This window comes from Euprymna scolopes, chromosome 10 (genome assembly GCF_053919585.1).
Source record: "Euprymna scolopes isolate OS-2025 chromosome 10, ASM5391958v1, whole genome shotgun sequence".
NCBI classification, from domain to species: domain Eukaryota; kingdom Metazoa; phylum Mollusca; class Cephalopoda; order Sepiida; family Sepiolidae; genus Euprymna; species Euprymna scolopes.
Window position 1 is genome coordinate 59,973,968 of NC_136491.1, and position 16,243 is coordinate 59,990,210.

General features: G+C 32.0%; 1 protein-coding gene across 2 annotated transcripts in view; it reads right to left on the bottom strand.

Moving 5' to 3' along the window:
- Positions 1-16,243, bottom strand: part of LOC145286003 (protein Dr1-like) — an 85,115-nt gene that overhangs the window by 7,679 nt on the left and 61,193 nt on the right. For both annotated transcript variants that reach the window (XM_080134601.1, XM_080134600.1), the window contains exon 3: positions 10,336-10,499. In XM_080134601.1, coding sequence (XP_079990727.1) covers positions 10,336-10,499 — 164 coding nt within the window. The remainder of the gene's footprint in view (positions 1-10,335; positions 10,500-16,243) is intronic.

The following is a 16,243-nucleotide window of genomic DNA, read 5'->3' on the forward strand; positions in this document are numbered from 1 at the left end:
TATAAAATATCACGTGTTTAGACCCTAAATTGTAGGAGGAGTTTGGTAGAGTTCTCAAAGGTCAAATTGTTGAATATTGACCACTTAATCGCCAAATTTCTGTCGAAAACCTATCACATCGATTTTTCCAAATCTCAGTACCCTGTATATCAAATTTCGAATCTGTAGGCTTAAAATTGACAGAGTTTTAGCGTAAGGAAATGCACACAGACGCACAGACACTATCACTTATATATATATAAACATCATATATATATAAGGATAATAGTACGCCATATATATAACAAAAGACCATTATTTACTGAAGTGAAAGGAAAACCCGGGGGAACTTTACCCAAAAATAAATCTATATTTTTTTTGTGTGTATTGATAGTCTTATCAACACCCCTTTTTTCTATTTATTTAAAAAGAAAATACAACTTTGTTATTTATGAGTCGTGGAATTGCATTCATCTACAAAAGATCTAGCTAATGTGAATATTTTTTATCGTTTTTAATTAATTCCCTATTAGTTTTTTTTTTTTCGGTTCTCTTATACGATGATCATCTTTATTTAACTATTACGTGTAATTATATTCATACAGATATTCTATATGATTTATATTTGCGTAATATTTGCGTAGAAATGAAGAAAATCAAATTTACTGTGTGTTTATCGTGTTGCCATAACAACGTGACGTAGCCAAGGACGGTAGTGGACGTGAGTGTGTGTGCGTGTTTTCGTGCTGTGTTTATATTATGCATATTGTTTCGTATCTTATCAACTTTTTCGAATCTAGTGTACAGTAATACAAACCCGTTTTTCGAGCTGAATAAATATGTTACATTGAATAAAAACACGAAAAATATATCCAGTTTGGTAGAAAAGTAACTTATCTTGCCTTTAATAACATTTATTTGTTATATATTTTTGTTTTGACAACTTTTTCGAATCTATGTGTACAGTAATACAAACCCGAAATGAAAAGACCACGAGTGAACGCGCGTGTTTTTTTTTTTAGTTTAGTTTCATTATATATATATATATATATATATATAAAAATAAGTATTTTTAAATTTTATCTTTCTAGCTTTAAAAAAAGTTTTAAAATTTTATCAGCCGGCATAATTTATTTTTAAATATTGAAAAATTTCAGGAAAATTAATTTTTGCTAGATTTTCAAAACATTTTTTTCGTGTTGTGTGTACGTGTCTGCGGCTAGCACCAGAATGGCGGCCGTGATGTCGTAGGTTGGATTGTTAGATTGTGTAAGTTTCGTATTTTTTTAATTTGTAAATAACAAGTTATGAAAAAATTAAACCCTCCCAAGATGGACAATAAATAAAGCCATAATATTTTATGGTAAAGGTAAGAGCCTAGGAACCATAGTTTTTTAGGAGATGTGATTATTGGATTAACCAATCAGAAATCGTCTGTGGCACACACATCTGTTTTTATAGATATATAGATTGTTTAGATGTACGACCGTCGAGGACAACCTGGATTTTTCTCTTATCTAAGAAGGATTTAATTATGTTAAGTATTCTACCAGTGATACCGTATGATCTGATTTTCCTGAGGAGACCCTCATGCCATACCCTGTCAAAAGCCCTCCCCCGCTTTGTCCAGTGAATGATATATACGTTCAGAGATCACAGTTAGGATGTCTGCTGTGGAACGGGCTTGTCTAAATCCATATTGTTTGTCAGTCAGTAGTTTAGCATCTGTAAGATGATGGACTAGAGCATGGTTAATTATGGTCTCAAATATTTTGGCAAAAAGTGGGAGGAGGCTAATGGGGCGATAATTTGATGGGTCTGTCCTTTCGCCAGAATTCTTGAATACTGGTACAACAGAAGCAGTTTTCCAACAGCCCGGAAAGCAAGCTTCATTAAGGCATTTGTGGTAGAGTTTGGAGAGAACTGGAGCTACTTCGGCTGAGCACTTTTTAAATAGCACAGCTGGGATAAGATCGGGTCCACATGCTTTTGAAGTATCAAGGTTTTTTATGATAGCATGCACCTGAGCAGGGGTGGTTTTCAGATCGTCTAGCGTGGCGTCTGTCCGCATAGGAAAGTCAGGTAGGGGGTGGTTGGAAGGGTCCAGTGTGGAGTTGGAGGCAAACCGACTGGCAAGCATGTTAGCTTTGTCGGTTGCTGAGGAGACAACCTCGCGATTGTTGGTTAGTGGGGGAATTGTTGATTGCCCATTATTTACTACACTGTTGTAGATTTTCCAGAAGTCTCGGGTTCCTAGTTTTTGTGCTTCGATGCGCTTTTTAGTGGTTTCCGTAAATTCTCTTAGCTGTCGCTATTTCTTTCTTAATGTTATTTCTAGCTTCTATATACTTCAGTCTGTTTGAACTGGACTTATGTCGGTTAAACCTATGGTATGCATGCTGCTTTTGAGCAATGGCAGTTGCACAAGTCGACGTAAACCATTGGGGAGAGTGGGGCTTACTATACAAGATCTCCAGTTGAGCCATTCATTCTACCTTCAAGTCGATTTGAAACGGTGCATCTTGACATAGTGGGTCCTCTTAATCCAGTAACTCCTATAAATTCTACGTTTCCATCATCTGCCAGATATATTCTTACATGTATCGATAGGGCTACACGCTGGGTTGAGGCCACACCCATGTTTGACATTACAGCATCAACAGTTGCCATATCCTTTCTAAATATTTGGGTCTCTAGATTTGGAGTGCCTCTCTATTAACTGATAGAGGAGCACAGTTCGAAATGAACTTTTAATCAACTCTCTAAACTTTTAGGATTCCATCATTTGCGTACAGCGAGTTACCACCCTCAATCAAACGGTATAATCGAGCGTGTATAACATACATTAAAGTCGGCTATTGTTGCTTGAAAACAAAACTGGATTGATGCATTACCTATTATTCTGCTAAGTATGAAAAATATGCAAAATGAGGATAATTATTCATCTGTAGTAGTAACTGGAAAATCTTGTACCAAGACCAATGATTGATAATGAATCTTCAGAAGTTTCTTATCCAAAAATTAAGATTTTAGCAAAAGAAATGCAGAAGTTAGACATCAAACTACTATCTGAAGGCCGAATTCACTCTTCCCCAAAGTCATATATCCCAGCTGATCTAAGAACCTGTACTCATGGGTAGATACGAGTCGACCGAGTTTGTCGTCCACTCAAAGCTCCTTACGCGGGTCCTTATAAAGTTCTTCAAAGATATCCAAAATACTTTATTATAAAATTAAATTCTGGTAAGAGTGATACAGTTTCAGTGGATCGTCTGAAGCCAGTATATATTAAGTTTTTTGAAAATAGACATACAGAATCAAAGAAATCTGCAAAAGTTTCTGATGAATCAAATGTCACTGAACAGAAAATTCCATCTACTGAGAATTCTACAGAAGAATCAATTGAAAATGATTCCAACGATTTATCTAGTACGCCTACAGAAGAAGCTGACCAACAAGAATCAGTAGATCTTCCCCAAGATTCAAAAACTACAACAAAAAGATCAGGCAGAAGAGTAGTTTTCTCCAGAAACAACTACTTCCATTATTTCTAACAATATAATATCTCCGATACTGAGATGGGAAGTATTGTGGCGTCGTATTTCTGATATTTTTTATTAAATATAAACTAAAACATAAAAATGTATCTATATATAAATGATAATAAACTTTAAAGAATAAAAAAAAGAAAATAGAATAATTAACCTTTTTTCTGATTGGGCTAAAACTTTTGGTTATTTGAAGCCGCCATAAAAAAAGAAATAAAAGAACTGCCATCTGCTAGCATAGCTAGAAAGCAATTGTTCGTTTTGGAAATGAGAAGAGAAACTGTAACAATTAAATATTTTGGTTTCAATTCTAGCTGATGGTACCAAATCATATTCTTTTTAACTATTGAAACCACTACTATATATTGGGTACAATATAATAATCAATAGAGTATTGACTCTATAATAATAATAAAAACAAAATCTGCATATATTAAAATATATTTAAGCATATTTTATGACTGGGCAATGCAATAAAAATATCAAAGAATAAAATGGATTTAAAAAGTATCCCCCACACACATAATTTTAGTACTAAAATGTTCATTTGTTTTAGCTGATGGTTTTGTAAAAAACCTCCATTGAAAAGAAGTAAAATAAAATACTGAATGTTTTAAAATATTTTTTTCACAAATTCTACTTTTATTTTTACTCGTTTTTAACTAAATCGGATAATTGAGAATTCTAGAAAATAAGTTTGATTTTTACAATTGGGAAAAGTTTGTATCAGACGACAAACTCTAAACATAATTGTTATCACAAGATAACAATTAAAAATGTCACTAATGTTCATCATTTAATAACACATGAAATTTCTGGTTATTGTCTATTCAAACTTTTCAGTGAAAATCACTTATTATGTTAATCCTAAAAAGTTATTCACACTCAGAGCTATCTTATATCAAGTTGATAAACAGATCTTAGAAATTGATAAAATTTTCAATGTTTACTCGTTATGTTGGGATAAATTGGATTCCAGCACAAACTGAAAACTGTGCTGTGTTTGAGTCTTGTCAGTTTCATACACTTTTAAGCAACTTTCACATGGCTTCTCCTGTGAGTACCTATTTCTAGGAAAAATTGAGAAAACCGATGCAAACAAGTTCTCTTGTTTGAAAAAAAAATTTTTTAAAAATGTATCATGCCAATTCATACAATGTTTGTTACTTTTTATATGGATTTAGTCAGTACATAAACTTATCACACAAAAGTTTTATGACCTCAATGACAAGCCCCAATGTATTGGATACAGAAACAACGTGATTGAGATGAGAAAATGAATAACAATTGATTCAATTTATTTTGAACATATAAATATTATAACAGAACGAATGTGAACTATGGATTGAGAGCAACAACATAAATGGAAGGATATATTTATAAATGAAAGAGTTTGTGCTTTTAAAAAAAATGTAAAATAACAAATGTTCACAATATTTTCTTATAAAAAAAACTTGATATTTCAAACTGTTAAAATAAAATATTGAAAGTACAATGACAAAAAGCAAAGAAAAAAAAAGGAGAATAAAACTATGGTTAAAAATAATAGACCAATGTGAAAGGGAGAAGGTAGAATAGATTAAGAATTGAAAATGAAGAGAAAAGGGAAAATGAGGCAAAATAAAGTTTAAAAAGAAAGTTGTAAAAAATGTTTTAAAAAGCTGTATCAGGATTTTTCAATGATTTTTATTGCAGTTCTTTCCATTTTTCTTAATCATTTTTCTTTTTTGTTTTATTTTGGAATAATGTGGCAATTTCTCTTTTCTTAATATTTGATAATTTCTGAAGAGCAGTCAAATAAACCAATAACAATTTTCGTTATGAGTTGTGAAACATGTGTAAAAAAGAAAATGTAGATATTTGATAAAAATAAAAAATATACAAAATTATTGTGATTATTTCCTTTGATCATTGGAATGTAACTAACCAGCATATATGCTCTAGAGCTGGAAATATAAGTTCATTGAGCTTGTTATTGAAACAATTTGGATAATATTATATGGAATATATACTTTAAAAATACATATATTTTAATATAAATTCAGGAATATAATATTACCAAAAAGCACCAAGAAGGTGCTAAAAGATAATAAATTTATGTCAATGTAAAAAAGAAATGAAAAATCTGCAAAAACATGCCTTTAAAATGGAAAAGGACAAATACAAATTTTGTATTTAATAGTATAGGGTAGTGAAATCCCTAATTTTCTCATTCTTGTAAAAAAAAAAAAAAAAAAAAAAAATTTCAAGCCAACTTTTCAAATAATGTTACCTAAGTAAAAAGAGTCATATCAGAGATCAAGGAATGTATACTTGTAAGATAAATGGATAAAAAAAGATGAAGAGAAATGAGAAAGATTTTCTTTTAACAAAAGAACTTTACCAACCACTGACTGCGGAGTGACAGGATCAAGTCTCCCAGAATGTTCTAAGGAGATTCAATTTTTAATAATATAGGTGTCTTAGTAATATTTTTCAGAGGAGGTATAAATGTTCTTCCCCCACCCCTTTTAGCTTCTATCAGTCATAACAAAAAAAAAAAAATTTTAAACTACATCTGGTTAAAAAATAGATAACAGGCAATCAACCATACTGAAACTAACAACCTCTTTCTATTGTAAATATTGTTTCTAAATACATAGAATTGGTTGTTATGATTAAATTTTTAATCAAACCTAAGTTAGAAATTATACTCCTAGAGTTCCCTACTAATTAAATTATCTTTATAATTCATGTAAACTTACTTCCAACTAGATCCAAAATCTCGAAACTTTAGAGTACAGAGCTACCCCACTTTTTTCCTGCCAAAACATAGTGACTGTTACACCTGACAAAAGTTGGAGGTTACATTGAGATGAGAACAATTGCCCGATTAATCTTTATAAAAGAAATTAATTATTTGTATCAGATTTTGCTTTTTCCACTCAATTATTTGGGGAGCAGGACGACAAACCATAGTAAAAGTCATACACACAGTATTATATATATACATATATATATATAATACTAAAACCGATACTTTTGTTTGCTTGCACATTGAATTTTTTAAATGGTTAGGAGGAATGATGAATGAGATGAGAAGTGATGTCAAATAGTGGTGTAATGATGAATGAGATAGTGGTGTAATGATGAATGAGATGAGAAGTGATATCAAATAGTGGTGTAATGATGAATGAGATAGTGGTGTAATGATGAATGAGATAGTGGTGTAATGATGAATGAGATAGTGGTGTAATGATGAATGAGATAGTGGTGTAATGATGAATGAGATGAGAAGTGATATCAAATAGTGGTGTAATGATGAATGGAATGATGAATGAGATAGTGGTGTAATGATGAATGAGATAGTGGTGTAATGATGAATGAGATGAGAAGTGATATCAAATAGTGGTGTAAGAGAAGAGTAAAAAAAAAAAAATAAAATAAAAAATTAAAAAAAAAAAAAAAAGCATTAACTCGCCACCATAGCCACCCCCACCTACCCTTTAAGTACCAGCAACAAACCTGCAAGCTTCCTCCTTTTCGAGATGACCTCAGAAGACAGGGTCAGTGTCTTCAGAGCTAAGTTAAACAATTCTTATCCATAACTGTTAATAATGCCTATGCTTGTGCACTAATATATATATATATATATATATATATTATATATATATATAATTTGCTTGCTTATTTTTATTATATATGAATTTATTTTTTGTTATTGCATTTTTGACTTAAAACTAGAAACAACTCTACTTATCCTGTTCTGCTAATTTTTTTGTTTTTAAATCTTTTTTGTCAATTATGCCTGGTACTACCCAAAACCAGTCCTTAAATAAGATTCTCCAATCTAAAAAACATTCCCATTAATGGAACCTAATTCTAAGGTGATGCCAGAAGTTTCTACCTCGAGGTATCTAAAGCAAAAAAAAAAAAAAAAAAAAAAAAAAAAAAAAAGCATTAACTCACCACAATAGCCACCCCCTTCTACCTTTTATGCTTAAATAAGAGAGAATTTAATAATAATACCGTTAGGCAGGATAAATTTTCCGAAATTAGCACAAACATGGATTTATTTTATCTATCTTCGAAGCTAGAAGAACTAAAGTAAAAAAAAAAAAAAAAAAAAAAAAGTAAAATTAACATATATACGCATGTGCATAGAATTCTAAAAATAAAAATAGAACAAACACAATATCCGGTCCAAGAAATCACCCCCCCCCTTCTCCAAATTTGGTTAGCCGTGATACTGTAAGTGCTGTCGTGCATGGAGCAAGTTAAGTATTATCCGAAATCATCCTAGCCCTAAAAAATACTAACTTTGTTATTTCTTCTCTTTTAAATTTCTTATTTGATTTTGTAATTACGTGTATTTTAATTTATATATGCATTTGTCTTATTTTCTCTGCTTAGCCTTTTAAATCCCCCCCCCCCAAGCAAAACTCAACTACGTTCTCTTCCAGCTTAAATAATTCCACGCTCTGTACTAAGGCTAGAGATAAAATAGCATTAGACAGGATAAATTTTCCGAAATTAGCACAAACATGGATTTATTTTATCTACCTTCGAAGCTAGAAGAACTTTAAGTAATATACTTAATATCTACAATTACCATATGCTCGCTTGTATTAATAAAGAGGCCTCGTTGATATCTCTACCAAACCTCTGGATATAGCTTGTAATTAACTGTTACTATAATTGTAACTGAAATCTACAGTGATATTAGTTGCGGCACTAGGACTTTTTTCTGAATATTTTGTCCCCAACCTTAATGACTGCCTAAAAATAGGAATTACGAATCACGACGAAATAATTGTTTCTCTTTACCTCCAAGACGACTGCCTATGTCTAACCTGCATGCAAAATAGGGGAAAAGAAGGAAAGATTTTATTCTTTTCTCCCAAGCTAAAACAATACTGTAAACTCTAAATTCAAATGTAACTTTACTGTATTCTGTAAGTTAATAAACCCAACCCTTGAAAGCTAACAATCTGCCCCCCCCCTCTAGCTGCCACTAAAACCCTACATTATACATACGCCTTAGTAGTGGAATCCTTAGCCTCAAGCTCCTAACTTTCACATGCTAACCGCCTAACCGTCATCACTAAACATCTATACATTTCTACCTCTGAGATGCATTAGAGTTCATTCCTATCCAGTTTGGTACTTACCAGCCAAAGTATGCACTCGGATGCAAAGCGATATAACAATTGCCTCTTCCTAGATAACCATCTAGGAAGAAGCAACGAACAATACTAAACCAAATCCGATACTCGCTGTCATGCAAAACGCTCGATGACTTAAATGAAAACTGAAATTATCTCCCCTCAATAGTAGAAACACTACCACAACTTCTATCTATTTGCATCTACTAAAAACTTGCGCAAATATCTATTTACTTAATTATACATACGGAATACGCCATGACTTAAAATGTACCTCCAGTTATACCGAGTGTACTGCACCTACACCTTAACCTTCGTAAATCTAAATATACAGTGACTGGGCAAAATTCTTAGCTCAATTCCTAATATCTACTCAAACTATAACGTTATCCTGAACCTAAACTAACAAAAAAATGGAAAAACCTAAAAGTCCGCACTAACGCTTTTTTAACAAGCCTCCCCACAAAACTGCTTCCACTGCATGCTCCTAAATCACTTTGAGGAGTAACTATTCATTAGATATATAACCTCTACAAACTAACCCTGAAACATTAACTAACCACGCGAGGTCGCAGAAATACCTGGATTAGGATCCAGGCGCGGAGCAAACCCTCTCAGGGCTGATGGACCCAGTAGATCTTCCCAGATCACCCCTCTAGAAGGAAAACTCTGAAACTAAACCAAGGGGGAGGGAGGCCTCTCCAGTCTTGGATGACAACCTTCCTAGAGCTGGTGACTCAAACAAATTACCGGTCTGCAAACCTAAATTACTTAAGGAGTAGATAGGCTCTGTCTATCGCCAGCTTCTATACTCCTTCTTTGCCAGGCGCAGAGACACTATCACAAGTGAATCAACAAAACACTTAGTGGTAGATCTTGTTTCTTGTCTAGGGCAATGAATGCCGTTCCCCCACTCCCGACACATCCCACCCCTCAAAACTGGGCACTTGGGAGTGCTTGAGTACCACACAGATCTTTCTACTCCAGTAGTTTCTTCCCCAGAACTGCTAGACTCTGGAATTCCATTCCAGGTCCCTGCTTCCCTAATTGTACTGACATGCAGAAGTTTAAGTGTAACGTGAATCGACATCTTGCTGCCCAAATCCAAACATAGTGTCCCAGCAGTTGCTGCCCCTGATAGTAGCCCCCTACACTAAAGTGGCAATGTGCCTTGTTTGGGGTGAAAATGTAATAAAGAAAAAAAAAAGAAAAAAAAAAGACAAGAAATAAATGAAACAATAGATCAACCAGTAAATGGTTGTCATGGCAAGAAAAGTTTAGATTGGACGATGTAAATATACTTATAATCAGCAGCAGCAGCATTTGAAACTGTAAACCGGTTTGTTAGTTGTAAAATTTCACTAAAATTGAAATAAATTCTCTAAACGTTCTCTGAATATCCTTTCAAAGTATTTATCTTCACCATCACATTTACGTCAATGATAGAAGTATCAATGTATAATGTACCCACATTGACTTAACAGGTTAAGGGTTTTCTAGCTCATAAAGTTACAGAATATGAATAAGATCAATTCTACATAATAGAATGCTCTAGTTAAGCAATTTAGGAATACTATTGAGTTAAAAATTTGTTGAATAAAAAAAATCTACATAGTAAATAAAAGAGAATCAACTCATTTAATTTCTAATAAAATCTGAATCACCTTAGCAAATAATTCCTGCTGTTGTCGTAATAGTTCTTCTTCTGGAATCCCCAAATTTTCAAGACGTGTGCTCCCTTTGCGCTTCTTTGCCGCTACTGCTTTAGCTTCTTCCAAAACGGCGACAGCATCTCCTTTATAAGAACCAAATCCAAGATGATCTAATGCTGAAAAAATTCAATCATTTTCATGAGAATCAGTTGAATATTATGGTTTTGTATTACACAGAATCAGTTGAATGTTTGTGCACATTACATTTAAATTTCTGCATGTCTATAGAATCAAGGAAACAAAGAGCATGGAAGGAATTCCAAAATTCAAGAAAAAAGTTAGTTATTAGAGTATAAATTTCTTCAGGATTCTGCAAAATTCCAGATTGGATTTAGTTGCTTGTCAGGTGTATTTATGTGAAAGGAGTTTACAAGTACAGCAAGTTCATCAGAGCACATTCCATTGAAAGAATTGTAACATAGAAACATTGCAATGTTGTGATGATGGGACGGATCTTGATATATCTCACACTATCAACTTCTTTTTTGAAACTAGCAATACATATGAAAAAATTGAAAATGTTTAAAATATTTTAATAATAGTTTATGGTCTGAGAAAGATTCTTTAAATTTTTAAAATCTGACTAAAAATAGGGAAGTTATGACTTTGTGCCTCGCATGTTTCGATATTTTTTTCTTTAAGATCATATGCGTTTTGTCACATTTTTTTACACTACGCATTCAGTAAAAATGTTATATTTTTGTTAAAACACAAGATTAAGCAATGAGAGTGTATTTTTGTACAAGGAATCCAAATATGGTATTGAAAATCTCCAGAAATTAATGGTTTCCAAGTAAACCGCAGTAAATGCACATCAATATGTTGCAATACCATAAAAATTCCATGTATTCATTAAAAAAGAAGTTAAAGAACTCAAAGTTGAATTGTGATGCATTTTATGTACAAGAAACTAAAATTTAATATTAGGGTTGGTTTAAAAAATGAATTGCAAGATTTTGTTTTGGTATTATTGTAGATTAACACCTAAATTGCTCCCATCTGCCTCTGTGATTCTCTCTCGTAGGCAGTTACATATGAACAAACTTGATTTCAAATTAAGCCAACAACAGCTGCTGCTTAGGTTATAATTATTAGCACTTGTAGTTAAATTATTTACTTTTGCTGAAAACAGGTTAAAATCTAGCAGTGGGGGTGGGAGACCCTATTTAAAAAACATTTTGTACCAAAAAATGGCAATGATAGCAAGCTTCTAAACACTGCGGGTTGGGGGGGGGGGTAAAAAATAAAAAAATCTGAAAAATGTTTAACATTTTTATCATTAATTTGATAAAAACTCTTCAAATATATATAGATTATTATTTATCAAGGCATGTGAAAGGATATTTATTTCCAAAAAAAGAAAATGGTGGTATTTTGAGGACTCAAAGTGCTTTGGTTTCTGAAATATTATTTTAGAACTACCTTGAAATCTTGAAATATTATTTTAGAAATCTTGAAATATCCAAAGTGTTTTTATGATTGGTGGATATTACTAATTTTAGTCTTGTCACCAATTTGTTTCCAGGAACATCTTAAAAGAATTACAGGAGTGATACCGAGCTTCTAAACACTGCAGGGGCGAAAAAAAAAAAAAAAAAAAAAAAAAAAAAAAAACAAGGAATTACTAGCAACTGGATGCAACAAAGAGGTGGGAAAAAAAGATTGAAAAGTAGGAAAAAAAAAAGATTTCAAACCCTCTAAAAATCTCTCTTGCTAAATTGTAAGTACAACTTTGGTGATCATAGATATCTGCATCTTACGAAGGCAGGTTTGAAATGAAAATTGATTATTAAATATAAAAAATAGTATTTAATTAGGTTCCCCAAATAAGCCTAGTTTAGGATGTGAAAACTAGTAAATAAAGTTAAATTTCCCTTAACTTCAACTTGCAATATCTCATTTATTTTTTTGGTTATTTTGATAAAGTTTTGATTTAAATAAAATTTCATCTTTTTGCTTTATAGATATATAATTCTTTTTCTTGTGTCTTTAATAGTTTTTTTCCCCAGGTTACTTCAAGTTATATCACTAATTTTGATGAACGCAGCTTTATTTTTTTTACACACAAAAAAAAGTTGGGGTTTTTCAAATTTGGTGCACGCGATATTGTGAGTATTAAAAAATAATACCATTTTAAAGAAAAATGGTCACTTATCAATATGGTGAGCTTAAAAAAGGGTTTTAAGTTGTTTTTCACAAAAAAAATCCAACTGAAAAACTTCAGTGAAAGAAATATGAAAAAAATTCAATTGAAAAAATTCCAGCACCGTTTTGTAGGGAAATATCTCCTCTTTAATAATCTGTTGATGCCATTACTACGCTCATAAATCAAGGAGCGTCACTAATAAAAGTGACTGTACCTACACATCGAGATTTACAACTTAATCCCAAGTGACTGCAGTACAAATATCAAGAAAATCAACTGTCAGCACACAGGAGCCAAGCCACAAAGTTCTTAAGTGAGTTTGTTTTTGTTTATTTAAAAGTTATAGAAAGTTATTGTTTAAAATAATATTTTTAGTGCAACAAGCGCGTTAAAAGAAATGAAAATTTACAATTTAAAAAATAATGTCAGTTGTTTATTTTCTATATCTTCTTTCAAACTTTCATATGTTCTTTGCTTTATCTTCTTTTGGTTGGATAAACTTCAGCATTGTTAAATTATCTTTTAAAAATTAAACTGAGTACATTTTAAACCAAAAAACATTTTTAGTTATGTGTGACTGACAGAAATTTTTTTTTTCATTTAAAAATAAAAAAATTAAAAAAAATTTTTTACTTATTTAATTCTCTTATGTTCTATCGGGCGTTTTTGATATATCTAACATTTTCTTAAATTATTTTTTTTTATTAGACTGTGCAGTTACATTACTTTAAAAAAAAAAATATAGCTATGTTTTAAGTTATATGCAACAAGTCATGTGTAAATAAAAAAAAAAATTAATTTCACGTAAAAATATGTATTTTTTTGTTTATGTTCTACTCGTTGCTCGAGCCCAAGTACTGTTCATAATTTGCTTTATGTGTGAATACACTTGATGTAAGATTTCAAATGTTTAGACCAAAATTTGTCTGAGAAATTTTGTAGAGACCGCAGAGGTAATTTAAAAAAAAAACTGACCCCAATTTTGATACCTTAACATTTATTATTTTGGTCTCAAATCACAATAAAACGTTTTACCCATATCCAAGTTACCTACATCTACAATTTTAAATCTTTAGACCCAAAATTGGCAGAGGAATTTGGTAGCATCTGCAAAGGTCAACTCTTTAAACTTTGACAGCACAATTTTCGCTGCTAAAAATGATTAAAATGCTTGCCGCATGTCTGAATACCCGTTATGTATAACTTTCAAATGTTCAGACTCCAAATTGGCTAAGTAGTTTGCTAGACACCACAAAGGCCAAATCATTTGAACTTTGATCCCTTAGCAGCTCAAATTGTAGACCCAAACTGATTAAAAAGCCTGCCCTATTTCTGAATACGCTTTATGTAAAATTTCAAATGTTTAAACCAGACATTGAGTAATTTGGTAGAGACCGCAGAAATCAATTAAACTTTGACCCCAATTTGGACCCCATAACATTTTTTTTTGCGCAAATCAAATTAAAAAGTTAGATCCATGTCCAAGTTACCTACATCTAAAGTTTCAAGTGTTTAGACCAAAAATTGGCGGAGGAGTTGGTAGAGTTTTCAAAGGTCAAATCGTTGAACTTTAACCCCTTGACAGCCAAATTTCTGGCCGAAAATGGATTAAAAAGATTTTCCAAAATCTCAACACTCCTTACGTTAAATCTCGACTCTCTAGAGCGAAAATTGACAGTTAATTTTGTAGGGAAATGTACACACAGACATTTTCACTTTTATAGATATACTAGCATGGGTGCTCGGCGTTGCCCAGGTGTTAGGAGGTGTATGTTGAGCAAAAAAAAAAAAAAAAAAAAAAAAAGTGGTAGTAAGAAGGCAGGTTTGAACTCGTACCGCGAAGGAGGAAAAGAACGGGGGGGGGGGGGGGGGGACCTGACGTCTTTGCTGTTACGACCACCGCCAAACTGGAAGGGACGTAGATTTAAATTAAGGCAAGACATTCGAAAGGAAGGGATGACTTTCAAAAATATCGGCGATAAAAGTGACCCCTCTATAGAAAAGTGCCCATTGAAAGTGAAGATATTAATGTTTTTAGCAAATTTTTCAATATTTGTCGTCTGAAATGTTGAACTTCAAAATGATACTGACCTTTTAAAAATCCGTCGCCTCTGTCGAAAGTTTTATGCAGACATGCAAACATACATATATTTATATGTTGGTAACTAAAAGTTTTCGACCCAAACTGATTAAAAAGCTTGCTCTATTTCTGAATACCCTTTATGTAAAATTTCAAATGTTTAGACCAGAAATTCTGAGTAATTTGGTAGAGACCGCAGGTCAATTTTTTTTTTTTTTCTTTTTTTTAATTTTGACTCCTATTATGACCCCTTAACATTTGTTTTGGGCTCAAATCAAGTTATTAAGTTAGATCCATGTCCAAGGAACCTATATCTAAAATTTCAATTGTTTATACACAAAATTGGCGGAGGAGTTTGATAAAATTCTCAAGGTCAAATCATGGGAATTTGACCCCTTCACAGCCAAATTTCTGGCTGAAAATGAATTAAAAGATGTTTCCAAATCTCAATACCCTGTATATCAAATTTCGAGTCTGTAGACTGAAAAATTGACAGAGTTATTGCATAGGGAAATGTACACACACACACACACACACAGATACTTTCACTTTTATAGATATCCTAGCATTTCAGCCCGGTGTTGCAGGTTTTTGTTGAGAGAAAAAAAAAAAAAAAAAAAAAGTGGTCACTTTTTAAAAATTTGACCCCTATTATGACCCCTTAACATTGTTTTGGGCTCAAATCAAGTTATTAAGTTAGATCCATGTCCAAGGAACCTATATCTAAAATTTTAAGTGATTAGACCCAAAATTGGCGGAGGAGTTTGGTAGAGTTCTCAAAGGTCAAATTGTTGAACTTTGACCTCTTAACAGCCAAATTTCTGGCCGAAAACCGATCACATACATTTTCCCAAAACTCGGTACCCTGTATATCAAATTTCGAGTCTAGACTAAAAATTGACAGTTATTGCGTAGGGAAATGTACACACAGACACATTCACTTTTATAGATATATAGATAGATTTGTTAAACAAAAATATATACATATACATAAATATATATGGAAACAATTTTGTGTTTACTATAAACTTTTTACGCAAATATTATGCAAGTATTAATCATGTAGAATATCTGCATGAATATAATTACACGTAATAGTTAACTAAGGATGATTATCCCATTAAAAAAAAACAAAAAAAAACGAAGCAACTAATAGAGAATTAATTAAAATGAATGTTTAAAAGAATATGCAAATTAGCTAGATTGTTTGCTAGTGAATGCAATTCCACAACCAAGATATAAGAAAATTGTATTTTCTTTTTAAATAAATAGAAAAGAGGGTTTTTAATATGAATATCAATGCAAACAAAAGAAAAATGAATTTATAATAGTATAGATAGATAGAGCGCTTTTGATAAATTAAAAAAAAAAAATAAATGTGCCTCATTTTTTTGTTTCTCTTCTGTTCTGTCGGGCGTTTTTGATATATTTTGTCAATTTTTTTTTTATTAGACTGTACAGTAGGGCAGGTCGATTTTGGAACCCGACGGTGAGGCAATGGTGATGATAGTTGGGGTTTGACACAAAAAAGGCCTACACGAAATATTTTTTTAAAAATCGTTATCTTTGCTTGAGGAAATGACTTTAAAAGTTGAAAAATTGAAGCTATTAAAAGTTTTTCGTGAATTGTTAAG